The 27,159-nt window shown below is 46.8% G+C and overlaps 1 protein-coding gene across 1 annotated transcript in view; it reads right to left on the minus strand.

Annotated features, from left to right (window-relative positions):
* Window positions 1-396: 396 nt before the first annotated feature.
* Window positions 397-27,159, minus strand: part of Xylt1 (xylosyltransferase 1) — a 296,492-nt gene continuing 269,729 nt past the window's right edge. Inside the window, exons 9-12 of the mRNA XM_050143246.1 lie at window positions 24,380-24,642; window positions 17,632-17,827; window positions 11,965-12,298; window positions 397-6,749 (exon numbers count right to left, since the gene is read on the minus strand). Of these exons, the coding sequence (XP_049999203.1) occupies window positions 6,427-6,749; window positions 11,965-12,298; window positions 17,632-17,827; window positions 24,380-24,642 (1,116 nt within the window). The 3' untranslated portion in view covers window positions 397-6,426. The remainder of the gene's footprint in view (window positions 6,750-11,964; window positions 12,299-17,631; window positions 17,828-24,379; window positions 24,643-27,159) is intronic.

Here is a 27,159-nt window from a genome sequence, read left to right on the forward strand (position 1 = left end):
ATCTAGGGCCTAAATTCTAGGTGGATACCAAAACTGCTATTTTACAGACAGCTTCTTATCCCTATTCTCTGCAAGTAAGTGTTTAACATTATATTCTTTTGCTCCAGGCAGAGGAAGCACTTCCAGGAAGGTGCTGTAATTATCCACCAGGGAGATGACAGCGGCCTTGAAGGGGAGGTGTGTCTTCAGGCCCAAGCTCACGTCTATGGTCTCAGCATCCTTCCAGCCGGTGTCAACTTCAAGAGTACCCCAGCTGAGATAGCAAATTATATAATACCAGCATCCACGGCGCAGGGCATGGGAGAGAATGCAAGGTTGTGTGAGGGTGCCGAGATGGCTGAAAAGTAACCACCAAATGAGATTCCATAGAGACTTTTTTTTATTTTAAAATTCTGCTTCTGAAAACACAGTATGGCAGAAAGCGTCTATGTACACCTGTGGTGTTTTTGGTATAATACAGTATTTAATAATCCACTGTTTTCTGCAAAAAAAAAAATAATGTTGCTTTGTTGGACTGAAACAAATTCCCCTAGACAGAAATACAGCTAAGGCACAATTTTGTTGTTGTTGTTTTTGACTAAATGAAAACACAGGAAAGAGGCAGATATGGGCGGATAACACGGTTGTGAGGACTGAACTTCACCATGATGAGAAGAAGTATTCAGATGATTAGAACTTTGATTATTGGTCAACTTCAGATAGTTTATTATTTCTTAAAATACTCCTTTAAATAAATAGCAAAATATCTACATCTTTCAGCGTGTGCCGTGTGAACTCTCTCTTATTTTTAAACTTTTATTTACAGATTCTCTTTTTTAAAATCAATACATTACAAAATATTTCTGTACAGTTTTATGCATATTATGATCTATAACAAAATAGTTATTTTTAAAAACTATATCACCACATGTCTTTGAAAACAAAGGAGGCAGTAACAATGTATCTTGAGGCCTCTCAAACAAACATTGGGACAAATGCTACCAACAACGTAAGAGTCTCGTCTTTTCCTTTGAAAGAAAAAAATAAATGGATAAGACCATTGCGCTCAATACCAGTGAATTTCCTATGAAAACCCTGGGGTTGTCTTTGGCCTCCATCAGCACTGGAGTGATGGAAGGGTTCAGGGCAGAGTCTGAAGGAGGGGGTGGACCATCCCTTCAAGAACGTGACCCATCCACTGGGAATAAGTAATGCTGTCACTTTCCAGGTAAGAAGGATGAAGAGATAAACTGAGAAATGTTCCTGATTTATCCTTGAATGAAGTACCTAAAGTCACTGGGTCTTGGGGGAGGGGGAGACTAGAAAGCTGTAGAGAGCATCCTGCTGGTGATGCCAGCCCACTGCCAGGGCAACATGTTTCAGAGAGTGCTTCAGAGCTGCAAGAGCACTCAAGACTTCATTTCACCCATTGGAAAGAGATGGGAGCATTTTTCTTAAAGACGACATTTAAGCTATGCACAGAGCATCTGCAGCTACAGCTCGGCAGTCCCTTTGCTCGGGAGGCCGCCACACACATGCGGGCTTCAAGATGCTCTCTCTTCTGTGATGGCGGGGGAAACTAGAGGGGGAGGATGTCAGCTTTCCAAAAATAATTTTAAGGCCACATTTCAAAAAGGAGAAACCTAAGGCTTTTTGGAGGAGTGGGGATGGAGGTGGGAGGTAGGAGAAAAATGCAGGAAGGAGAAGATGGCACTGGAAGGGGTGGGGAGGGGAGATGCAGGGCCTGCTTCCTAGTGATGTCTGCAGACCTAGGCGGTGAGAACATTCCCAGCCAAGTGAGGGGAGAAGAGAGGCCACTTTCTCCCTGTGTGGGACTTGGCAAGAACAGAACCAAAGACAACAGGAGGAGTAGACACACAGGGGGTGGGTAAAAGCCCTCAGTCGGAAGAGGGTGCTGTAGAATAGCTTGTGTATAAGGTAAACAAACAAACAAACACCCAACCAAAACTTATACAAGAAAGGAGGAAAAAGAGGAGGAGAAGGAAACAGACAGGGAGAGAGAGGAAAGGAGAAGGAGGAGAAAGAGAGAGAGAGAGAGAGAGAGAGAGAGAGAGAGAGAGAGAGAGAGAGAGAGAGATTTGCATAGATTTTACATTCAGCTCCAGCGCAGCCAGCCACCTTCATTCCACCCCACCCCCAGGTAAACTTCTCAGCAGACATTGAGGTAGTGCCTGGGGTTGACCCTCGGGCAAAATAAGGTAACTGAGGCAGAAGCAAAGACAACTACTTGTGAGCCAGCACAGCCCCACACGGTTTCCTAAGAACCTTCCAGAACAGTGGCATCATGGCAACTCCGATGTGGGCTGTGGAGCTGGTCCCGGTGCTCCCCAGCCCCCCAGCCTCGTCTCTCATCATCTCCTGGCAGTGCTGCCATCCTCACTTGGTTACAGGGAATGCCGGAAGGTGGAGCCCTGGGCAGACTAGAGCCTCTCTGTTTCTGAGGCCGCACCCCAGACCCCAGACTGTAGTCTCCCTTCTTCAGCACAGCTCAGAGGAGTCCCATGAGCCAGCCCTCTGGCAGAAGCCAGGCTTTCTGAGAAGGGGATGACTGAGCAGAAACCTCCATCCCTCCACAGTCCTGGCTCTCTCCCTCCCTCCCTCCCACCGATGACTTTTCCAGAAAGAGAACTTGGCCTGAGCACAATTCTGGAACTTTTCTGCTCACATCCTTTAAAAAAACTAAATAAACCAGGACAGACCAGGGCTACACAGAGAAACCCTGTCTCAAAAAACCCAGACAAACAAAAAATAAGTAAAATTAGAAAATGAGAGAAAAAGTAACCAATAATGAAAAACCAGATTTCCTATTAAAACAAACAAAAGAGTGTCCAGCAGGAACTCAAGGCTGGTTTCCCTCTGCAGAGCTGCACCTTCTTCTTTGACAGGCTGGGAGCTCAGAGCTGCCCTTCCTACAGGAGGCTCACGTGCAGGCCAGTAAGACAACGATTTCCACACTCCCTTTTGTCTTTCAGCCATGGTTTCACCCACCTCTACTTGTGTCCTGGATCTCATTATGCTTTTATGACCCCTACAGTAGAGCTTCTCTGGCCTGCCAGGCCTTCTCTGCATGCTCAAACTGACCGACTGGGGTGCCTCTAGTTTCCAGTCTATCCTCAATGCTGTCAGCAGCTGGTGATCTGAACCCTCATGAACTTGGCTGTAAATGTTGTCTTCTTCACGCTCCGCACTTTGAGGCTATTGATCGCTCTTCTCTGTTATGGAATGTCTTGGCAGAGAGGTCACACTTTCAGTCAATATCCTCTTCTCTGTCTGAAAACCAGGCAGCCAGAAGGAGGCATATCCCTCAAACACCCAGGCATACATCCAAAATAGCAACAAACCCCTTTGGAGTGTGTGTGCATGTGCATGCCTGAGTGTGAGTGTGCATGCCTGTGTGTGTGCGCGCATGTATTTGTGTGGCTATGTTTATATCTCCTAAACTCAATTTCAATTTGTATAGTTAAACCAACATTGAGAGATGTGGTTTCCTGATCTCCATTACAAAGGACCTTGGGCTGTATCGCAAGAGCAAGGGGGCATTGGGCATTGTCCCCTTCTTTGTGGGAGACTCTGGTTTCCTGCACAGCCCAGGAAGTAGGCTTTAGGAGGGGTAGTTACCAAATAGCATAGAGAGGTACTTCTCCCCATGAGGAATGCCCCACTTCCTTCTCAGCTGTCTAGACTGTCCAGGGCCTTGGTCAGCACTTGCGTCCAAGGCTTCTTGCTTCTGCAGAATGCAGACTTTAAGGTTCCCAGAGATGATGGTTCTGGGCTCTGAAAACCCTCAGGCAGCCACCTCCCAAGGCTGGTGTTTCACCTGTGGTTTTGGACAAACACACTGTTTTCAGCAGGAAAACATCAACAGCTAAGGAGTTAAGTCATTTTCCGTGGGAAAACATCGTTTCTTAAATAATGCTAAACTTGTTTTAAATTCTCCACTTTAAAAAAAAAACTAAAAGCAGTATCTGCGAAAATTATTCTCTGGGTGTAAAACAAAGGAAACAAATACCCCAAATTAGTTGTGGTGAGTGAGGAAGAAGCCCAGGGGATACAAAGTCAACTTTGTCATTTCCAACTAGTTCCAGTATGGAAAATGTCATTGAGAGCTACTGGGTCAGGATAGACCTTGTCTCGTAGTCTGAGGCTCCCAGGGACCTTCCAGGACAGAATACACAAATCTCTAGCAGAAGAGAGGTGGAGCGGGGAGACTCCCAGGGGTTCCACAGTCCCAGGTAAGCTTTGACGGGGGGGGGGGGGCAAAGACTGGAGGGGAGAGGATGGGGCACCAGGCTTATGGTTCCCGTGGGCTTGTAAAACCAGTGTAAATCCTATGGGTTTTAAAGAAAGCTACCTGATGGTTCTAGGACCAGCACAGACAGTAGCTACCTCCTGAGTTCTTCTGCTTGGTCTGACCGGCTCCTCCTCCTAAGATCAATCACTCTTGGAAGGAGTCTGTATTCCTCCACTAGTGATGGCTTGTTCTCACGGTTAAGCTGGTCTTGAGAAGCCTGATGTAGGGTAACTGGGTGGACCTAGAGTTTTACACTCAGCAGACTTCTCCCTCCCCAAGCCATAAGCCCATCACAACCTTGTCCCTGGGTCGGGGGTCAGGGTGAGGTGGCATACTCAGGCATTCCAACATTTTTGAATTTAGAGGGACAGAGGAGACCAGCATCCTATGTAAGCAAATGGGAGGTTCCAGCCATCCACACGAATCAACTTCCTGACATTGATGGTACTGTTGGAAACTATGCCATGGTGTCTAACACCCCTGCTTTGTTCTAAGAACCAGTAGGACTTAGGGTGGACACTGACAGAAACAGTGAGAATGAAGGGGAAAGGCAGGCAGACCAGGGAAGACAGGGAAAGGGGAGCCTTTTGTGAACAAAGGCAACTTTAGTTAGTAAGGTAACGTAATTGACAAGCTGCAAAAAACAGCACCTACTAATTAGTCATTGACTAAAACATATAAATAATAAATATCAAGGGTCCTTCCTCTATGGCCGCCATGTTGGATGGGGAAGGGGCTGTGCACTAGACGCATCATCAGGGTGGACTTCAGAACCTTCTTATCCTGATGGGAGAGATACCAGGATGGGTGCAACTTTTCCCAGAGCAATGTCTTTTAGGGGACTCAATGAGGAAGGGGGTGCGGTTCCTCAGTGCTCTCCCCAGAATACACATGGCAAGAAAACCCTTGGGTTTTCTGGTAACTCAAGCAATATGAATAACACTATGTTTTGAACCACCTTCCCTATTCTGAAACTCAACCTTCCTTTTATGTGGTGTGGCCAGACTGAGTCTGTTGGCACCCCAGGCAAGGAAGGGTATGAAATTAAGGACCAATCTGAAATGTTTGTTCCTGGTTGAGAGAAGTCTGATCCATGCAGTTTGGTCACAGCCAACAGCACCGAGTACACAGTTCACAAAGGTTTGGGGTACCTGACCTCAGAACGGAAGGGGTGGTTCTGTGCTGCCATCCAGCTTAGAAGTTGGGTCCAAGTAACCCCCCCCTTTTGAGATTCAGAGACTTGGTTCCCCACTGTCCCCCTTCCAAGTACCAAAGAGGACACAGTAGCTGCCTCCCAGCCCAAGGGCAGGGAGGGGAATTGAAACTCCAGCTCTATATATTTTACCCTGTTCCTGCTACCATTTGTGACAGCCTTGGAAGAGGTTGACGTGGACAGATGGCAGTCACATATCTGGTGAACCTTGGCCACTTCACATCAAAGGGCTTTCCTGCACTTCTGGTTTGCAGCAAAAAATAGCTCACTGAGCAGCAGCAGGAATCTTGGAATTCTCCCACATCTCCACCTCCCTGGGAAGGCAGGAACCAGCTTGCTACTTTTAGCATGGGCACGGGGTTTCCCAGCCACAGAAATCAAGAGATAAATGGGAGGGCCGGGGTGGAGATCCCACCCTTGGTCAGGGCAGTGCTCGTCTGTCAAACCAACTTCAACAAAGCCCTTGGGTTCGTGAGAGGTACCTTGGAGATGCCCTTGGGGAAAGGACTGCCTGGTGGGCTGAGCTTCCAGAAGGAACCTCACACAGCTCAGCTTCAGCCAGAGCAGCCTCAGTCGCTTCCTGGTCTTGCACTTCCACCTCTGACTGTGCTGAGTAAACAAAGCTCTGCAGCTCAAAATAAAAGCTTAAAACTCACTTGTAGGGAGACAGTGCAGGCCACAGGAGGGAGAGAACAGGAACCTGCAGGACTGAGAAGCAACCCGAAGAAGGGAGACCACTGTGGCCCTGGGACTGAGTCACCTACCCCAGAGGCCAGTTTGACAAATACAGGCTGTCTCTTCTCTGGCCTCCAAATCCTCGCTTCATCATTCTACAGTCAGCAGAGATCCTTGGACAAAAGGCAACCCCCATACAATGTAGGAGGCCGGGATTGAGGCTCCCATTGGTCCCATGTCGCCAGTGCTACCTAAGCCGGCCATCGGGCTTGACCGCACCCAGCTCTGATTTGGGGTCAGGGCTGAAGGAGCTCCAGGCTGTCTGGCTGCAGGTCTGCATGACTGGGCAGGCGGTGGGGCCCGTGGCACAGATGTCCATGGCAGTCCAAGTCCCACCCACTAGAGAGTCCAGCCAGGCTTCTAGCGCTGTCCCAGTGGAAGCTGCGTTCTTCCGGGCCTGCTCCACTTGGGCAGGATTGATGGGCAGGCTGAGAACGGGGTTCAGGCTCTGGAAACTCTGCTCCATGTAGGCACTGCGAGGCGGCCCATTGTGCAGCTTCAATGCCTCTTCTGAAAGCCAAAGGAAATGATGATGTATTTAGAAGAGTCGTCAACCAGGGGTCTACTTACTGTGAACCAGTGTGGCAAGGCACACTGGGCATCAGCTCACTGAACTCACTTGACAATCTCGTGTGTGCAGGGCACAGCACATTCACTTACTGACACACTTACGGTCCATCTTCAGTGGTGCAGACATTAACTGATTAGACAATACATTCTTTAAAGATTTGTTCCTTTTATTTATGTGTAGTGTGTGTGTGTGTGTGTGTGTGTGTGTAGGGCTGATTCTTCCAAGGCAAGTGCCTTTACCCACTGAGCCATCTCAATGGCTCCACACCTTATTATTATGTTCGAGACGGCTCTCTTACTCAATCTGTAGCTCATCTGTCCAGTTATGCTGTTTGGGGGTGAGCTCCAGGGGTCTATCTGCCTGCTCAGCACCCAGCACCGAGGTTTTTTATGTGGGTGCTGAGGATGCAATCTCGGACTGCCATGTTTGATGACAACTATGGCACAGTCTCAGCTACCTCCCCAGTTCCTCAACTCTTAATTTTCAGCATCTGCTTTGTACTAAACCTCTCTGACGTGAAAAGTGATGGTGACTTATTTCTTGGACACAGCTATGCTAAATGTAGCAACCAGCTTCCATGCTAGATGGTGGGAGGAACCAGATAACCAGGTTCAGAGTGGAGAGAGCTTCTCAATGATAAGGAGACGAGTGAGGGGGTAATGAAGGTTATTTCAAGCAGTGAGAAATGTCACAAAGGTGATAACAGGGAACTAGTCCAGCATGGCCTTCGGCCAAGTTCAGCTCACCCTCTGTTTTTGTACCGTTTCATCGGAACATGGCTCTGCTTGCTCACTGAGGTGTTCCTCACGACTGCTCTGCTGTGCTAGCGGATGTGTGTAGGTGAGACAGAGGCAGCATTCTCTCAGAGAAGCTGAACACATTCACATAATGTATCATTATGGAAACATTTACTATGCTCTGCCATAGAGAGTGGTCTGGGATGGGCAGGGACGACTTTTCTGGGGAGGTGACATAGGAAAGAAGTGTTGGTTGACATGTATAAGGCCAGCAGGGGAACAGCAAGTCTTCCAAACCACACAAGTCATGGTTGTTGGGGCCACAATATGAACTTAAGCATGTTGACCTTGAAGCCAAGGCATGGCTGCCACGTGACTGCTATGAACCCCGGAGAAGCTGTAGATTCTTGCTTCCTGGTAGTATATGGTCCAGAGCAAAGTGGTCCTTAGAGGCATGGATGGAAACATGCGGTGTGGGCCAGAGTGGGGTGGGGCATCCTCTTAACAGCTCTGACTTGTTCATCACCTCCTTGATGCCAGCCTTCCTGCCTGTGGGCTCTAGTTGGGCTGGATGACTTCAGTACTCAAATCCCACATCAAGGTGTGTGACTTCTGACTGTGTCTTAGTTTCCTCATTGATAAGATGGGCGGGGCGGGGGGGCATTGCTTCCCATGTAACTCTGGGGGTATTGCATTGGCTCATAAAGTTCTCTGGTGGTACTGATGGCAAGTTCTAAACTGTTATTGCTGCTTTTTATTACTTCATGATCCTCCCACTCAGAAAACGACAGGGCTGGTTTTATCTCATTCATTTTATAGATGAAGAAACAGATGCCACAGTCAGTTCAATCTGGAGTGGTTTGACTCTAAAGCTGTGCTGTCCACCATGATGCTCTATACAGATTGAACCACAAGCTCACAGCTAAGGCAGGGTTGCTACCCTTTCATCTTGGCACCAGTTTTTTGAAAGCTTGTGGTGCCCATATCACAAATATGGGCACTCAACCTGACAGCAGTTAGTTAACCCATAGGAGGCTTGATAACCAGTTCACAGTGTATGCTTTTAAAGCAAGGGACACACAAGAGGTCTCTTGAGTCTTCTAAGGGATAAAGGGAGGACAAAGAAATTGTAAGAATTTGGGGGTGAAGAAGACAAAATGTTTTTTATTTGAAGAGGTTCTTATTCTTGGTCAAATGAAACTTCAAAAAGTTAGGTTTTGGCCATAGCCAGGATACTGGAAAACAGAGTAGGTAGCACCAGCAGGATGTGCCAAGAGAACAGGGCTTTCTGTCTTTAGTTCATGTTCTAAACTTTGCGAGAGTCTCTCTGTGCTTCTACCCTGCAGAGATGGGAGCAGGTGATCAAGAGATGCCCAGGCTGACAAAAGGCAGGGCAATCCAAAGTAAAAGGAACAGCTAACAGACATTGAATATTGGGAGCAAAATACTGTGGTTGATGCAGGGGAAAAAAAAAAAAACACTTTATAAGAAATGAGGTTAATGTGGGAAGTGGCATCACAGCATCGGCTTGGATGCTTGGCTCCGTAATTAAATTTTCCTCAATTCCACCTCATCAGATTTCTTGAGATTACCAGGGATGCGACAATAGCAAATTACTCAAGATGAATCATTTCTCAAATTACATTACTCCCACCTCAGTGTTCCTTGTCTCGTTAACAAATACAATTACTGCCAATAGGGGAATTGCTTCTCTTGGGGTGAAACTGACCCCGGGGTCTTTCTGGGAATGGTGGGAACAGCTCCCAACTCCTTGGAAATCACAGAAGGAAAAAAAATGGAGAGACCAGGAGCACGAGAAGGGTCCTGGGCTCCTGTCTTGGGTAAGTGGACTCAGAGCCTCCTTTGTATCGTCCTACATCTGATCCCAAGGCAAAGAGGATGTGTGATTCTCACCTCTCTTCTTCACACTTAGCTTTTAGATCTTTAAGAATGCAAAGGGTGCCCCATCAATGGGCACTTGAAGACATTAGGTAGGTGGACTCTGCCTTGGCTAATTCAGGAGCGGAGCCCCAGGCTTCAGTCTCAGAGAACTACCAGGTGTCTAGATATTGGCTCGTTCGGCACAAAGACTTAGCAGAAGCTGTCAGAATTCATGCCAAGATCGTATTTTCAGGATTTCAGGCACCCATCCCACATCTCTGTCTTCCCGGCCCTGGTTGCCAGTGTATCGCTCCGTTCCTGCCAAGAATGCTTCCCACTTAGCAGGACTGTCATGTGTATCTAGCGGACTTGTGTTGAGTAACATGCAGAGGGACGGTCCAGATATTGATCCCTCTCTGAATCTCAGGAAGTTCACGAGGAAAACTCTGTGTGTGCTGGCCATGCCCACATTGGTCCCCTTGTCATCATCCCTTAAGTGACATGCCACAGAGGTGTGTAAACATCCAGATTGTATTAGGCATTAAGAGACATCTAGCGATGGTCTACTGTAAGCGGGAGAAAGTGCACAGGTTATGCACAAATACTATGCCATTTTCTACAAAGGGCTAGTACATTTCTAGTTTTTTTTATAATCAAGGAAGTAACTGGAACCAGTTCTTTATAGACACTGAGGGGTGTCTGTACTGGGAGACTCAGAAATCCTGTTTCTATGAGTCTTTCTTATGAGCCTGGGCACATATAATTTCATGTTCCAGAATCTTCCTTGTAGCACTTTCTGCAGCAACAAAGTCATCATCAGGCAATAGAAGTTACTGTGTCCAGGAAGGAACAGCCTGTGGTTCTTCATTGTGGAATCCCTGTGGCTGTCAACTTGCACACACTGACCGAGGTTTGGTACAGAATATACCATGGCATTCTAACCATGTTTCCTGTGCTTTAGGACATAGGCTTGTGCCTGTAATTTAAAACACTGTCAAGATGTTAGAAAGATGTGCTCCAACAGTCCACAGTGGTCACATCCATGGTGGTCACATCCAGAGGGTAAGAATTTAGCCAAAACAAACAAACAAACAAACAAAACAAAACTTTCCAAAGTCTTACTGACAAAAGAAGGTGGAGGAAAAATAGAAATACAAATGTAAACCCTTTGCCCTGAATAGCCACAAGTGGACCATTAGGGGGTTGGTGTCCCTTTCTCTCTCCTCCATACACATTGGGAAGCAATGGCCAGAGGCGTACGTTAGTAATCTTTCTTTCTGTTTTAGCTTCCTGCTCAGACACGAATCCTGAAAAATTAATGTATCGTTTCCTTTCCTGGTTTTGAAGCTTAAGGAAAGTCATCCTAAGTATGGCTTATTCTGTGATCAGCTCTCCTTGTCCGGCATGCTTTATGGCTGCATGTAGCTAGCCTTTCCTGCTATCTCCACAACATGGGATGCTACTGTGGAAGCGGACCACAACTGTTCTTATGTGTGGGGAACTTGTCTTGTGTTACTGTGAACAACTCTGCTATGATTCCTTTGTCTCTGCCCGTGTGATAGGTTGTGTATGTTCAACACAAGGAGAAGGGGGTCACCCATCCCACAAACTTACCCTACACATTCATCTCCCAGGAGCCCTGGATATGCTCCTGCATCTCTGACCCGCCCTAGGACACTGCCCAACCATCACAGGCACACAGGTATTTCCCACTCTGGAGCTTCTTTTTGCCTATAATTTCCATTACTATCTCTTATCATTAACAAAGGTAAGGTTTTTTAAATTATACATATGTGCAGAATTCATACTTTCTTTGTTTCTCCCTTTTATAGTTGCCAAGGACAGTCACCATCTTCAGAGCCTTTCAAGCCACATTATCTCCCTCTCAACTGTTGGAGTCTGTCACCAAAGCCCTAAGGCAGACACATAGGTACCATATTTGACTGGGGCTCATAGTCTGCCAAACTCTTGTTTATGTTTTTTGTTTGAGTATATTTTGGGGAACAAATATCTACCACCAGTGTGTGGTTTCTCCTTTTTACTTAGGGCCTTACATTTTTTTATGAGAAGAATTCCAGCAGTAAATATTATTTTCTTTTCTTTCTTTCTTTCTTTCTTTTTTTTTTTTTTTTGATTTTTCGAGACAGGGTTTCTCCGTAGCTGTTTGGTTCCTGTCCTGGAACTAGCTCCTCTAGATCAGGCTGGCATCGAACTCACAGAGATCCGCCTGCCTCTGCCTCCCGAGTACTGGGATTAAAGGCGTGTGCCAACAGCCAAGAAGCCATGCTAAAACTCAGTGTGTGTCTAGGATTAGTCCCCATCTTGTCTTAAACATGAGCAATGCCTTGTGGAAGACCAGAGGGCTCCCAGCTGAGAAATACCCACACAGATGGCATTGTCTCTGTGAACAGAGAGGAAATGAGCCCATACTATAGGGTAAAAAAAGTAAGAAAAAACATCCCCAATGTGGATACAAGGCAGCCTCACGTTCCATGTTGGGGACACACTCATCCGCAAAGACCCCGAGAGTACTCACCTGGTTTGATGGGCTGCTTGTTGGAGAACGTCAGAGGCGCGACAAGGAATTTGGTCTCTGCAACTGGCACCCAGTGATGGAGAATTTTTACTGTCCAGACCCCAGGCCTCAGAGGCAGATTCAAAGGGGGTTTGTAGTGTGTGAATTCCGCAGTGGACTCGATCAGGATATCATAGGTGGCTGCGATGACGTTGACAGGGTCCACCCAAATAACAGTCACAGTCACATTGGGCCCCTTCCCCCATTTCTGCATCCCCACGGGCTCATCCATGGGACCCAAAAGACCACCGAAGTTCCGGAACAGCCTTTCCTTGGCATCCCAATCAGTGCCAACCTGAAACAGGAGAACACATTCTGAAACTACTGGGTCCCAGGAAGGTCCATGGTTGCATGTACCCATTTCACTGATGAGGAGACTGAAGGTCCAAGTCTTTAGGGACTCAAGGTTACACAGTTGATAAGCAGAACTCATAGGACTTCTGCTCAGACTGGGACTCTAAAGCCTACAAATCTTTCTTTAATCTGGCATTCTCTGTGCCTAAACCGTGCTGTGTGCTTTGACTCAAACTCCAAACCCATGAATTAAATGCAAGTTCAAATAAACACTATCATGCATACCATTCCAAGTAATAGCCTGCCATTCCGCTGGTGAGCCTGGGCTCCTCTTGGGCCTCTGATTCTACAAGTGGCACACCTGCATTTGGTGTGCTCTTTATGCATGAGGATGGAGATCTGGCTTTGGAGTAACCCACCAAGAAGCTTGGAAACAGGGTGCAACCTGTATCACTGCAGGATGGAGAACTGGCTTTGGCTTCTCCAGAGCATTCTTCTCTGGACCCCAGAGAGGGGACATGCCTTATATCCAGCTAGATGGTTGCAGGGCAAGCCTCTTGGCTTTCCTCCCTCCACTCTGCCACCTTTAAGCTACTCTGCATTCAAGAAGCAGGGAGCTGCCATGTGCTGCTTCACTACTCAGGTCTGAGCTAACCCCTCACCGTGGTCCCCAGGCATTCCTATCATCCACCACCATCTACCAACTCTGTTCCATATGGCGCTTCTTCTAGCCCTTTTAACCTACCAAGCCACCCTCTCCCCTTCTCTGAATGGAATGTCCTACTGCCTCATACCTGTGCACAGCCCTTATCTGAGAGGTCTCCTTAGGGTCCCCTGAACACTTTAACACATCACTTCTCCCTGCTGTAATGTCTGTGAGAAGAAAGCCTGCTCTGTGTGGATCTCAACTCCTCTACTGTTCCCCCAACAGGGCCAATCAAAGCAATGTTTCCTAATAAGCAAATAAATTGCTTGACAAAAAAGTGAATTAGCCATGTAGAACCTTAATACTGAGCTATGATGATGACTTAGATCAGATTAAAAGAGGTGTCTTTTTTACTAACAAAAAGAGGATTCTCCCAAATAGGAGTAACATTGTAATACTGAAGTAACTGCACATAGGTAAAACAGCTCACACACAATCACTCACTCTCTCTCTCTCTCTCTCTCTCTCTCTCTCTCTCTCTCTCTCTCTCTCTCTCTCTCTCTCTCATGGGTGCATGTGTTCATGTGTGCAGTTTGAGATGAAGGTGTGGCTATATAAGTCCACTGGAGAAGTTTCTGTACATGCACAGCAAACAGTAGCTGAATTTCTTTCTCTGTGCTCTTGCCTGGAATTACTAAGCCCATTCTTCACTTAGGACACACAGTTCTACAGTTAACACTGAAGGCTTGCATTGGCCAGGCATGAGGTAAGCATCTGCAAATACCTGCTCATGTAATAGTCTCCTCTGTGAGAATAACATCTCATTGTGCAGGTGAAACTGAGGCTCAGAGACAATGAATAACTTGCTGTTGGAGTCCAAGAAGTCTATCAGTAATGGATCATCTATTTGTATGTCCATCCATCCACCCGTCCGTCTGTCCATCCATCCATTCATCCATCCAAATGTCCATACGTCTACCTATCCATCCATCTCCTTTCAATATGCACTACCTATTAATTATTTATTTTACAGTATATATGGCCCATGGAACAATATCTCATTTATATATTATTCTGTATATCATCAACCAAGAAATCCATCCATCCATCCATCCATCCATCCATCCATCCATCCATCCATCCATCGATCCATCATGTCTAAGTATCTGTGTACTACTCTGTCATTCACTGGTCATTCTATCGGTCTGCATATCCATCCATCCATCCATCCATCCATCCATCCATCCACCCACCCACCCACCCACCCACCTACCTACCTACCTACCTACCTACCTACCTACCTACCTATACCTAGCTACCTACCTACCTACCTACCTATACCTAGCTACCTACCTCAAACTTGAATACATACTTAATGATAAGGGTTGAGCAGGTGGACTTCTCTATTAACCTATAATCAGGGCAGCCACTCTTGTAACACTACTAACAGAAAGAAGAATAGTCCCAAAGCTATGCAAGGGCCATGCAGAATGAATTCGTAACTGCTCAGGGAATTCTTTAGCGCACTGCTCTTGCATTTTCTAAAGGAGTGGAGGTGGACAGTTACCTTGGCATCTGTGTTCTCAAACAGAGTCACTTCAGCTGGAGAGTGTGGAGCAGCTCGCAAAAAAAAAAAAAAAAAAAAATGGGATCTTGTCTTAAACTGAGGAGCACGAAGAATGCTACATGCCCCCTTCCCAGAGTGTGAGGAGAGGGAGTCACCCTGTCATGCAGTCCCGTTTTTGTCACATCTGTTATGTCTGCTATTTCCACTTTGCCATAGTGTGGAAGTCTACAATCATTCACTGCAAAATGGGCTCTTGCTTATGTTTAATAAATGTTCAAGTTCAAGCCTACCATAGTGCTTCCTAGCTCCTAACCCCTTTACCTTCGTCTCTCCATCTCATTCACACTGGCCTTGCTTCTTCTTCAGCATGCCAAACCCCTGCCCAGAATCACAGGACATCTTCCTGTGCTCTGTTATCTACGCAGAATGTTCTAGATCTTCCCATGGATGAAATAGCTCTTCCACAAGATTTAGCTTGAATCTGATCTATTTTCCAAAGCCTCCCAAAGGACATCCTATCAGTGATTGCCTCCACCAGCCTCCTGAGCCTGAGCAACCATGTGAGCAGATTTCCTTTCATTCTGACATACTTGCCATGAGATGAACTAATTTCTCCTTCACCCACTACTTGTCTGCCTGCCCCAGCAGAATTCGGTTCCATCCATTGTGATGGAACACTTTGTCTGGTTCACTGCTGTCTCTCATGAATCAAGTATATTGTAGGTCGTTGGTGAGCACCCTTTTCTCCAATCAATGGCAAGGACCATCATGCTAGGGAAATTTATCTAAGTTGACCATCTGCCTCTATATAAGATCCTGAGACCATGCTAATATCAATATCAAGGGTGACCTTACAGAGCTTATAAATGGCCTGTTTTAGATCTTCCTTCCTTCTCGTTTAACCCTGTACCTTAGTCATTAAATAAGTATCACTAGAAAAGTTCTACATATAACGTTAGGGCCTCTGCCTTCTGTGCCTGCAGTTTTAATGGTAGAATTGGTTGTCCTCTCACCAGGGCTGCAGGATACATTGTGAGAACACTCACAAATTACTAGCCATGTGATGGCCAACAATCTCTTGTCATTGCCAGAAGTACACAGTGACCCAACAGCAGTCTGATAAACAGGGAAAGCCTGGCCACCAGGCATTCATCTCTTTAATGGGACATTAATGTCTTCAATGGGCTGCTTGGGACCCCAGAGCAGAGTCCAGCTGGTGCAGCATCTAATTGCCCTGCTGACTCCTGTAATTTATGGAGCTGGCTGCCACAGCATCTCAGAGTCAGTCAGTCCCCATAGAACCTTCTTTAAAAACACGAGTTTACAAGAAACTCCTCCTTGCTTGTTTGACAGCGAATCTATTCAGTCATGGAGCAAAGCAAAGAGACAGGCCCACAGTGAGTGGAGAAGGACCAGCCAGGAAACACAGCAGGTGAGATCGCTCCCCTCATGCTCCCAGCCCCTCAAGTCTCTGCATATCAAAAGCCACTCTTCAACCTTAACCTGGCACTCAAACTCATTTGTGAGGGTCATGAAGCTCCATCATACTTCCTCTTCCTTCCAGCATTTCCTAGCCCCAGGGACAGACACATTCATTCAACAATATCCAGCATTCCAGCTTTCTGGTGTACAATCAAGATACGTTCATAAATCAGCAAGATAACATTTATAAGGTAAATTCTAAAAGAGGCAATTAAAGATGTAGCCAGTGTATAATGCTGTTATTGTGACATAAGGCGGGGGTAGTCAGGGAAGGAGTCTCTGAAGGTGCCTCTTTGGATTTAGAGCAGAATGACTAAAAAAAAAAAAGATGAAAATATAGGACAACCTGGGAGAAAGCACTGTAGGTAAAGGGAGATGACAAGTTCAAGTCAGGAATAAGGACATCTGGTTTGACAAAGATGCAGGAACTATGAGCAAGAAATGGTACAGTATTGGGCAAGAGTGGAGAGGCAAACACTAGCCAGATCATGTGGGGCCTTCTGGACCTGGAGGTAGGGATGATGTGATAAGCATCTACCAGGAAGCCATCTCCCAAGCCCAAAACATTCCCAAAAGCTGATGTTATTTGAGTAGAGGAGAGTGACGTTTTATGGATCCATACATCTGCAGTTAGCCTACTTATTCGTCTCTGGACATTTCTGTTCCCCAATCTATCCACCCACTCATCCATTATCTATCCATTCTTCTGTCTAATCCATCCATCCATCCATCCATCCATCCATCCATCCATCCATCCTGTTGCCTACAAGTACATTCATTTACATGTCTGTACATTTGTCATCTATCTGTTCATCTATGCATCTGTCTGTCCATCCATGTACCCATCACCCATCATCCTATTGCCTACACTTCCATCATTTATCTGTCTGTCCATCTGTCACCCATCAACCCATCTGTCCATTTATATGGCCACCTATACTCCCATGCTTCAGTCCTCCATCCATTTGTTTGGCAGTCTGCCTAATTACCAACCAGCTTCATCTATCTATCTATCTATCTATCTATCTATCTATCTATCTATCTATCTATCTATCTATCTATCCAGCCAATTACATGGCCACCAGCCCACCTACTCCTAAAGTATAGGAGCTAGCCCCTGTGTTAGTAATAAGGGGAACAATATAAAATGAGGCATGAGATTTGTGGCCAGCGAGATGTGGAATCAATTTTGTGATTTTCCCATGTCTTAGCAGTTATTTAGAAAACAGTTGGAAGTCCATAAGCCCCACCCAATCCATAAAATGGTACTAATGCCATGACTTTATGAGAATGCTGCCTTGTTGCTGACTCATTACTAAAACAGACTTAGAAGAAATCAATTGATGGGATGCAAAATTAAGGTAAGAAAATCTGCCCTAAAACAACAGACCATGCTTCTTGGCTGATTCGGTTCAAAGACACTGACATTCCATTATACCTCTCTGTTTGCACTGTTTATGATATATACTGTTCCAGTATATGCGACTGGGAAATTGTCTCCAGGAGCAGAATAAGCTCATCTTTAGGGCTCTACAAACACCCTCTTTCTCTGTTTTCAACTCTAAGTGTCAGATGAGGCACAGAGCCTGGCAAGAGAGCTTCAGCAGACAATTAAGACTGACACTGTCTGGCCTCTTACCTCAGAAAACTGAAGCCTCCCAAAATCACTGGGGGGACTTGCGATCTTGAAGACTTTCTTCGGCATCATCCACGTCTCCAGTGTCTCCAGTTTGCTCACAGCAAGGTTAGTCACGTGGTGCTTGATCAGAAAGCCCTGGAAACGGTCGGCAAGGAAGTAGAGATGGACAGATGCTGGGTGGCCCATTGGGTAGTACCTAAAAACACGGGACAAGGGTATGAGGTGTGCAGTGTCACCATGCGGTTCCCCACACTTCACAGTGGTCTAGCTCCTCAAATAGACCCTATTTAGCTAACACTTACCATAGTCTACATCAGTCTGAAAGCTGCTGTCTCTGAATCTAGGGTCTAAGCAGTTGCAAATAACTTCTATTTTAACCAAGATATAAATGTAAAACATGCTGACTGTAGGAAAGTACAATAAAGAAATCGCTGCTTTGATACCTCTTCCCATAAATAACACCAATTCACAGAGATCTATTGAGTGCTGGGTACCTGAACACTTCTGTTGCTGCCTCTTTCTGCAGCCTCATTTTCTATGCAGGTATCTGCAGACATGGTGCCTAGTTAGGGCCAGTGAGCCCCATACACCTCCCCAGTGCTGGGATAACAGAGCACCTGCCACTATGTCTGGCTTTTAAAATGCAGGTTCTGGAAAACGGAACTTTCATGTTCACACTCACAGGGCAAGCACTTTACTGACAGCCATCTCCCCAACCCCATAACTATTATACAGCTGGGATCATAACATATATGCTATGCTTTTGCTCTGTTGGACTTCCTGGGAACTCTCCTCTCTGATAATAAGATTGTGTGTGTCTGTGTATAATACGTGTCATGCAACACGGTATTTTACAGAACCAGTGATCTACTGATGGATAATGACAGATTGTAAAATATTTGTTATTCCTTTGGAATTCACATTCATTCACTCCCTCACATACGCACCTCTAAAACTCTTTTCATCTGGTACCCAAGCTTGTCAGAAACACTGATTTATCTTCTTGTTGCCTTCCTTAAGTGGGTGTTGATGAACCCACACTGTTTTTTTCCTTTTCTAAAAATTGCTGCCAATATACATTTGCAAACACCCAGCCTTCCATAGTAAGATTATTTTAAATTGCATGCCCTTGGTCTGCACAGTTTTGCTGGCTAGATAGGGCTGGAAAGCTTAGCAAAGAGGAGAAAGCGGGGAGCAGAAAGCAGAAGGGAAGAGGGAGCCCTGGAGACCAGCAACTCTCCACTTGCAAAATAAAAAGCTGCCACTTCTGCAGCGTGTAAATTGCACAGCGACAAGAGGCCACTGTGGCTCCCTAATAACAGCGTTCCACAAATCACTGTCCCTTCTCTGCTAAGCGCAAACTTCCCTCTACTTCGGATCTGGAGTTTTAAGTCTTTATGTTCAATTAGAATGGCTGGGAAGCCTCCTTCCTATGTTGACACGTCTCTCGAAATCACTGCCTTGTTACTGGGATGCCTCTGGGGCTCTGCAGAAAGAACTTGCCTCATCTTCAGACTGCTGGGTCTTCACGGATCGTGCCGCCACTTTAGATGTGATCATGGCGGGCGGGTGGGATGCCTTGGACACTGTGCTGTTGCAGTGTCTGGCAGTGTCCGGCAGTGCTTTCTCACGGAGATGTTAGGTGCCTGTGCTGCCCAACACAGTAGCCACCAGTAACTGCTGAGCACTTAAAACGTGGGCACAATTTTTAATGTTAGTTCATTTATTATTGTTTAATTTGTGTGCATGCGTGAATGTGTGTGTATGTGTAGGCCAGAGGAGATATACAGTGTTTTCCTCTATAACTCCCCAACTTATTTTTTGAGACAGGGTCTCTCCCTGAATCCAGAGCTCACCAATTAGCTAGATTAGCTGGCCAGTGAAGCCCAGGGATCTTTCTGTCTGCCTCCTAGAGCTAGGACTAAGGGTTCACTCTGGCTTTTGGCTTGGCTTTTTATGTGGGTGCCTAGTTCATGCTGCCATGTCTGGCTTTTTATGTAGGTTCTGGAGATCTGAACTCAAGTCTTCACCCTTGACTAGCAAGCATTTTCCTCATCTTCTCAGCCTTCTTACTATTATTATTTTTTCTTTTCAGACAGTGCCTCATGCATCCCAGGTAGGCATCTAACATAGATGAACATGGCCTTGAATTCCTGGTTTTCTTTTCTCCACTTCCAAACACTGGGGTTACAGATGTGGGTCACCATGTTTGGCTTAATTTTAGTGAGTTTAAATGAAAGTGATCACGTGTGGTACTTGCACTCCGGCTCCAATATCTGGAGCACATTACAGCTTTGTCTGCACGGGCGTGTAGGGTCCATTTCCCACCTCCTGGCTCATCTTTAGCCAATAGCAAGTGTAGAGATGCCATGGCTGGTCTGATCCAGGCCTTGCCACCCATGCATCCACCTTCCTGACTTCTTGGGGGTCACCATGAGAGCATGTTTAGGCTAGCCTGTGGGAAGATGAGTCATTGGTGACAGATGGGAGCCACCAAAGTTGTCGAGCCCGTGTCATTGTGGTTCAGTTAACAGTTTCCAGTCAAGAGCTGCAGAACCACCCTCTCTGCCCTGCAGGTGGCTGCAGATGCAGAAGAGAGGCAGGTTCAGACTGGAAGGAAGATGGGCTCGCTGATTCGCGAGTGAGCATGAAGGAAATGATGACCAGTTCCCAGCCCTGCTCTCTTTGTGACAAGGTACTGTCCCAGCAGCCCACAGTTAATGCACTGTTGGCGCTTCTTTTGTGAGGTGGGTGTGGCTACAGACAGAGGAGTGCTGGCTGCCTGGGAGTGAAAGGAGAAAAAGGGAGAAAGTAGTTCAAGAAAGGAGCAGTCAGTCATACTGAGTGTTGCTGAATGTCAAGAACACGAGCGAAGGCCGAGTATTGGAGTAATCTGTTGCTTTATTGCTTGCCTTTCCTTCCTTTTCTCTGTCTCTGTCTCTGTCTCTGTTTCTCTCTCTCTCTCTCTCTCTCTCTCTCTCTCTCTGTGTATTTTTGCATGAGTGTGTACATGTAAGGCTGTTGGTGAGTGTGTGTGTAGAACGCCTGTGAAGGCCAGAGGACAGCGTTAGGTATCAGTTTGGGATGAGGTCTCTTATTGGCCTGGAACTTTGTCACTTAGGCTAGGCTAGTGGGCCTGTGAGGCTCCAGGCTCCATCTGTCTCCTGCTCCCTCTCATCATTGCCGGGTTATAGACAGGTGTTATAGGGCCCGTTTTTTCATATGTGTGCTGGAGATCCAAATGTCTTCATGCTTGTGAGACAAGTGCTTTCCCCCGTTAAGCCATCTCCACCAAGGGTTCCTGTTGTCTGGCTCCAACTCCTACTCTACAGAGCACTGCCAGAGGCTGGCCCAAGTCTTCCTAAGGCCTCCACAGGGGCGCTGTAGGAATCACTGTCGTCACACTGGCTGTTCTTTATGAGCCACAAGCACTGTGCTCACTGCTTGCAGCTGAACTCAAATCACTAACTTTGAGTACAAGGCTCTCTCCACTTGTTTTTGTTCCCCTCTGCCCAAGCTGACCATGGGTACTTTACTTTGGGCTCCTGGGTGTGCTGAGCTCATTTGTGCCTCAGGACCTTTGCATAGGACATTCTCTCTGCTGGGGATGCTCCTCTCCTCTTGTGAGTGTATGGTGAGCTGTGCTTTGCTTTATTGCTCAACGAGAACTAGCTCAGAACTCAGCAGAACATCAGTTCTTGCTGATAGTCTTGAACTGTGTGTGTGTGTGTGTGTGTGTGTGTGTGTGCGCACGCACTTAGGAACTGGGCATCTTTACACTAGAAGGTGAAGATCATGACCTTGAGGTCAGGTCTGTCTGGGTTAGCAGTGAATACTCAATGCCCAACAAAGAGCCTGGTGCACAGTGGGTGTTCAAGCAATGCTTGCTGAGTGATTGAATATCTAGGTTTCCCTGTAGCTGTGTGCTTGCTTCCTAAGTACATCTGAGGACCATGCCGCCTGAGATGTAACACAAAGCCCTCTGCATCTTATTTTCACATTACTCCATCCCTAGGTAATGGCAACAGCAACTTCACTAGGGAAAGGGAAAGCGCCAAGAGGCAGTAAGATAATTTATAGAATGCAGTGGGAACATTTGTCTCACTCCGTATTTACATAAGGTGAGCGTGAGAAAAAAAAAAAAAACAAAGCAACATACAACGTTTGGATTTCTGAATGCCTTGAAAGAGCCGGTGATTTGGTAGTCAACTTCAAGTTGAGAGTCTGACCGGATTGGGCTGGAGTTGAACCAAGTAGTACCAGTGGTCTAGGCTGGTCTGCACAGTTATCTCCTGCAGCGCTTGTACTGACTTGTAGCTGCATGGAGCTCAGGTGGTCTAGACTGGTGTGCACCATGCTCCTTGTAGGGCTCATGCTGACTCACATGTTCATGGGGCTCTGGTCTAGGTTGGTGTGCACAGCTCCCCCTTCAGAGCTCATGCTGACTTGCAAGTTCACTTAACTTAAGAGGTCTAGGTTGGCGTGCACAGCACCCCCTGTGGGGCTCACGCTGATTCACAAGTACTATTATATTACTGGCATCTGAGTTGGGGTTTTGCAGGAACATATTGGCATCTCAATCCCTGCATGGTGGATCGGAAGTGGCCTCTATTTCCTTGTTCTCGTATGTTTGAATCTGCTCTATCAAACATTTCTGCAGAGCACATGCATTACTTTATAATGAGAAAATGAATCAATACGCAGTGTTTTATGAAAGGTTGTAGCACAGCCTGGAAGTGCACAGCGTGCATGAAACGCCCAGATCAGATGAAAGGCACTTGCTGTTTCCCTAGATGCCCCACGGGTAGCAATCCGTTCTCCTTTGCCTTTTTGGGATAAGGGTCTTTTGTCCTGATTTATTCCCAGCCTCCGATTCATAAATACAAGGCTTTGCCCACGGCAAGGCACAATAGCTCCATCACAATAAAAAATGAAGGAGAAAAGCCAAAGGATTCTGGGCCCGAGGCAACTGGATGGCTTGCTTCATTCCAAAGCAAGTACCAGGAGAAAGTTTCAACAACCCTAAATAAATCGGGAGTGTCTTCTGGAATTTCCTCTAAGATCGTTTATCTTATAGGTCCTAGGATGCTCATGATTAAGATGGTCTGGGAGGACAGTTGCCTCCCAGGTTTGGGGTGCAATGCTGTATACTGGGCAGACAGTCTGTGGTTCCAAGGTTTACACTCTCCCACAGTCTTACCAGGGGGAAAAGACACTCACTGACATTGATACTGGGTTGGTGCAGCCACATGGGATGGATCTGTTGGAGGTGATGTCCCTTGGCTTGCGGGAGGTTAGAAGTGGGAGTATCAGTAGCCCTTTAACCCCAGAGAGGGATTGGGAGATAGCTCGGTTGGTAAAAGTGCTTGCCATGCTAGCGTGAAGACCCGAGTTCAGATCCTTAGTACTCACATAAGAAGGCAGAACTGTGCCAGGCCGTGGTGGCGCACGCCTTTAATCCCAGCACTCGGGAGGCAGAGGCAGAGGCAGGCGGATCTCTGGGAGTTCGAGGCCAGCCTGGGCTACAAGAGGTAGTTCCAGGAAAGGAACCAAAAAGCTACGGAGAAACCCTGTCTCGAAAAATCCAAAAAAAAAAAAAAAAAAAAAAAAAAAAGAAGGCAGAACTGTGGCATGTGCCTGTACCGCCAGCACTGGGGATGTAGAGACAGGAGGACCCCTGGGGTTTTCTGGCCAGTCTTACTGAATCAGTGAGCACCAAGTTCAATGAGAAACCCAACACACACACACATGCACACACAGTGGGCTGCAAAGGTGGCTCAGCAGTAAGGGCTTACCATACTCTTGTAGATGATGCTAGCTCAGCTCCCAGTGCCCAGAATGGGAAGCTCAAAACAACTTAAAACTTTAACTCTAGGACGCCCAATGCCTTCTTCTGCCCCCCATGGCCACCCATACTCCCATGCACATGCCCCATACCCACACAGGGGCACAAGTTTAAAAAGAAATGTGGGAAAAATGAGGGGAAGAGCGAGAGGAGAGCGCACCTGACATTGGTCTCTGGCCCCATGAACATGGACGCACGCACGCACACACCAGAACACATATAAGCGTCCAGGGCAGGACTGGATGGCCTTAATGACCGGGAAGGGTAAACTATGCAATGATAGTGGACACACTAAATAAAGAGCCACAATGAAACAGCAATGAGAGGGGCGGCTTGCCGACACTATCTTAACCAGAACACTCACTTCTGGCCATTGTGATGGCTTAATAGGGCCACTAGGGCATCAAAATCACGTGAAAGCTACTGAACACCTCAGCGTGTAAAATGCTATTAAAACCAGGACCGTGATTCACTCATGAGGTGGCTCTTGGGTGCTTTCTTTTTATCTCACGTATGAAGAAACGGAGGGTCCAAGGGGTTCACACCTTGCCCGAGGTCAGATACAGTGGTGCACACCTGTGATCTCAGACGTGGTGGCTGAGGCAGGAGGGTCCCAGTGAGCTTAAGGCCAGCCCAGGTGACACAGCGAGGTATTGTTTGCAAAAGAGAGAAACCAAGGAAGACAGTCTGATGGGAAGGAGAGGAGGAAGAAAGGGAGGAAGAGAGGGAGAATGTGATCAGGGTCGGTATTACTGCTTGTGTCCCGGGAATAAGAGGAGGCTAAGAAGCAGAGCGTTAGCACAGCGTGGAGGGACTCGCGTGGTGGGCACGGGGAGTAGGCAGTGGAGAAGCATGGCATTAGCATCTTGCTCTGCCAGCGACCCAGCTCAGCACCTGGCTCACCTGCAGCTGTTCTCGCCGTCCGTGTGCAGGGACGACTCGGCTCTTCTCAGCCCCAGGCGGATGAAGGAATGGTAGAGGGTGAGTGCCACATCGCTGAGGCTGTGGATACCGTCCGGCTCGTCATAGACGTTCTCCCAGTAGGAGCGGAGGCCCGGGGTGCCCGCAGGATAGTTGCCGTACAGGTAAGAGTCCAGCTGCCCAATGATTTCCTGGTTCACTATGGCTTCGAACTTTCGGGCAAAGAAGGTGGGCCGGGCTGTCTGCTGTGCTCAGGAGAGATACACGACAAGTTGATCATCAAGCAATGTGTGTGTGTGTGTGTGTGTGTGTGTGTGTATGTGGAGGGATGTCATTATCCTACATCCTGCAAGGAGAGGAAGACACAGCAGTAACCCTGCAGGTTCAAACGCCAGCCCTGGGACTTCATGACCTTTCAATATTCTCCTCTATAAAATGGGTCAGAATGAGAGGGGGACCGTGTTAAAACCTGTAAGACATCAAAGCATGGTGGGCACTTAGGAATCACCACCCAAATGTCCCTGAAATAAATTGAATTGTGGGTAGTCAGAGCTAGATTGGTTTTCAGTGAAGGTTATAGACAAGCAATTTTAGTTGACTGGGAGAACACCTAACATCAGATTCACTGGCAATATTTACCAAGTGGAAGGTTCACGGGAACAATTTCTGGCTTCCTTCCAAATAGCAACTGTTGAGGGAAACCCTTGTCACACCCTGAAGCGGGAATGGTGGGTAAACTGGATTGGCAGCTCATCCCTTTAGGTAAGACATGGGCTCTTCTTCCTGCCATTGTCCCCACTGTTCTTCAGAGTCCCTTGGCATCTTAGCTGATTAACAGACTCACCAGGAACACTCCATGGATGGCACTTCACATACTCCAGGATCTGGGGTCATGGCGCTCTGACAGGAAAACCCAGTCACTCATACGGGGGACTCTACACTGTCTATGGCCCTTCCTTTCTTTTAATCTAAAATTATCCTTTGTCTCAGTTAACCTTGAATTTTGGGGCCATAGATCTGCTAGATAAACATTTATAATGGAAACAAAAACTTCCTTTCAACCAGCAGCTGCTTTCTTAGAGCCAATGAGACTACATACTATCTCTCTCAGGCTAATATTTGGCCAGACCATGGTCTGAGCAAGACTTTCAGCCAGGCAAACCCACAGCCCTTACCTTCTTCTCTACTCTGTCAGCAAGTCTGGTGACTTTCAGAAATTTAAATATCCCCAAAGCTTCCCATGTATTATGAAGCTTCCATGTAAACTGCAAACTTATAGAAATGGGTCCAGAGGCAGAAAGAGATTTATTCACAGATGTACAGCAACACAGTGGATGAAGATCTAGGGTTCAAAGACATTACATGCTGACTGGGAGAGATAGCTCGGTTAGTAAAATGTCTGCATGAGGGCTTGAGTTGGATTTCTGGACCCATGTAGAAATACCGGCCATGGTCATGTGTGTCTATAATCCCAGGACTGGAGAGGAAGAGATGGGCAAATCTTTGGGCTTTAATCAGGGAATTCTGGTTTCAGTGAGAGACCCTGCTTCATGGACAGTATTGTAAAAATACTTCCTCTTGGGGGACTTAAGCATCTAGTCCCTCTTCATAAGACATCAGTGACAAACCAACAACCACCCTGGGGAACCAAGGAGTCTATTAGGCTTACTTATAGATCATGGGTGAAGGGTTATAGGCAGGAGCATGGGGGACCCTAAAGCACCTGGAAGGTCGGCACCCAGCAGAGATGATGGCTTCAGAGCTACACAGATGGATCCTTTCCATGTTAAACTTCCCCAGCCTGTATTCTCTCTCCCTGAGAACCCCCCCCCCCCCGGGCCATATGCAGTTAGACAGCCTGCTAGATACTCAGGTGAGAGTGCAATAACTGTGCTGACCCCTCCTATGCAGGAATGGCCCCAGTCTACAGACCACCTCCTATGCAGGAATAGCCATAGTCTACGGACCACCCTCCAATGCAGAAATGGCCACAGTCCAAGGCCACATCATGATGGACTTTTGCATCAGACATAATTGATCTCATGAAGATGGAGGCAGTTTGGTCTTGGATGAGTGAGTTCTACAACAGTGTCCAGAGGAACAAAGACTGAAGCTGTTTTCTACACACACACACACACACACACACACACACACACACACATGTGCAAGCAAGCAGCAAGCACACTCATGCATGTGTGTGTGCACATAAAGAGAAAAAAACCAAGCACCTGCCATCTGTAAGTATTATACTACTTCTAAGGCAGGGCTTCACAGACATCTTCACCAGAGGGACAAACAGTAGGTGCATAAAGCACTGAATTCTCCAGTCTGAAGCATGGAAACACCCAACTACAAAATGGCAGGTGAGTGGTGGTAGCTGTGTTCCAACGAAACTTTATTATATGAGTAGGCTGGGCTGACTCTGGCCAGGGAGTTGCAGTGTGCCCAGGACTGTACAGAGAGTTAAATACAGCCCTGTCCCTTGAGGAGTTCACGAGCATGAATGCGCCCTTCAGAGGACTAATAGCTGCAATAATGACACCGATAACTTAGAATATTGTAGGAAGGGCAACGCAAATCTCATCACCTAAGCCTCTGATAACTCAGCCAGGCAGGGTCATAACTCCCATTCTACAGATGAGGACATACATCTCAGAGTGGGAACCAATACTCAGGAAATGACCCAACACTTGCACCAAATCCCACAGCTCCAAATCCTAGGTTCCTTTTTTTTTTTTTTTTTTTTGTTAAAAAAAATCACA

This window comes from Alexandromys fortis, unplaced genomic scaffold, assembly GCF_014885135.2.
Source record: "Alexandromys fortis isolate MF-2015 unplaced genomic scaffold, M_Fortis_MF-2015_v1.1 scaffold_45, whole genome shotgun sequence".
Taxonomy (NCBI): Eukaryota; Metazoa; Chordata; class Mammalia; order Rodentia; family Cricetidae; genus Alexandromys; species Alexandromys fortis.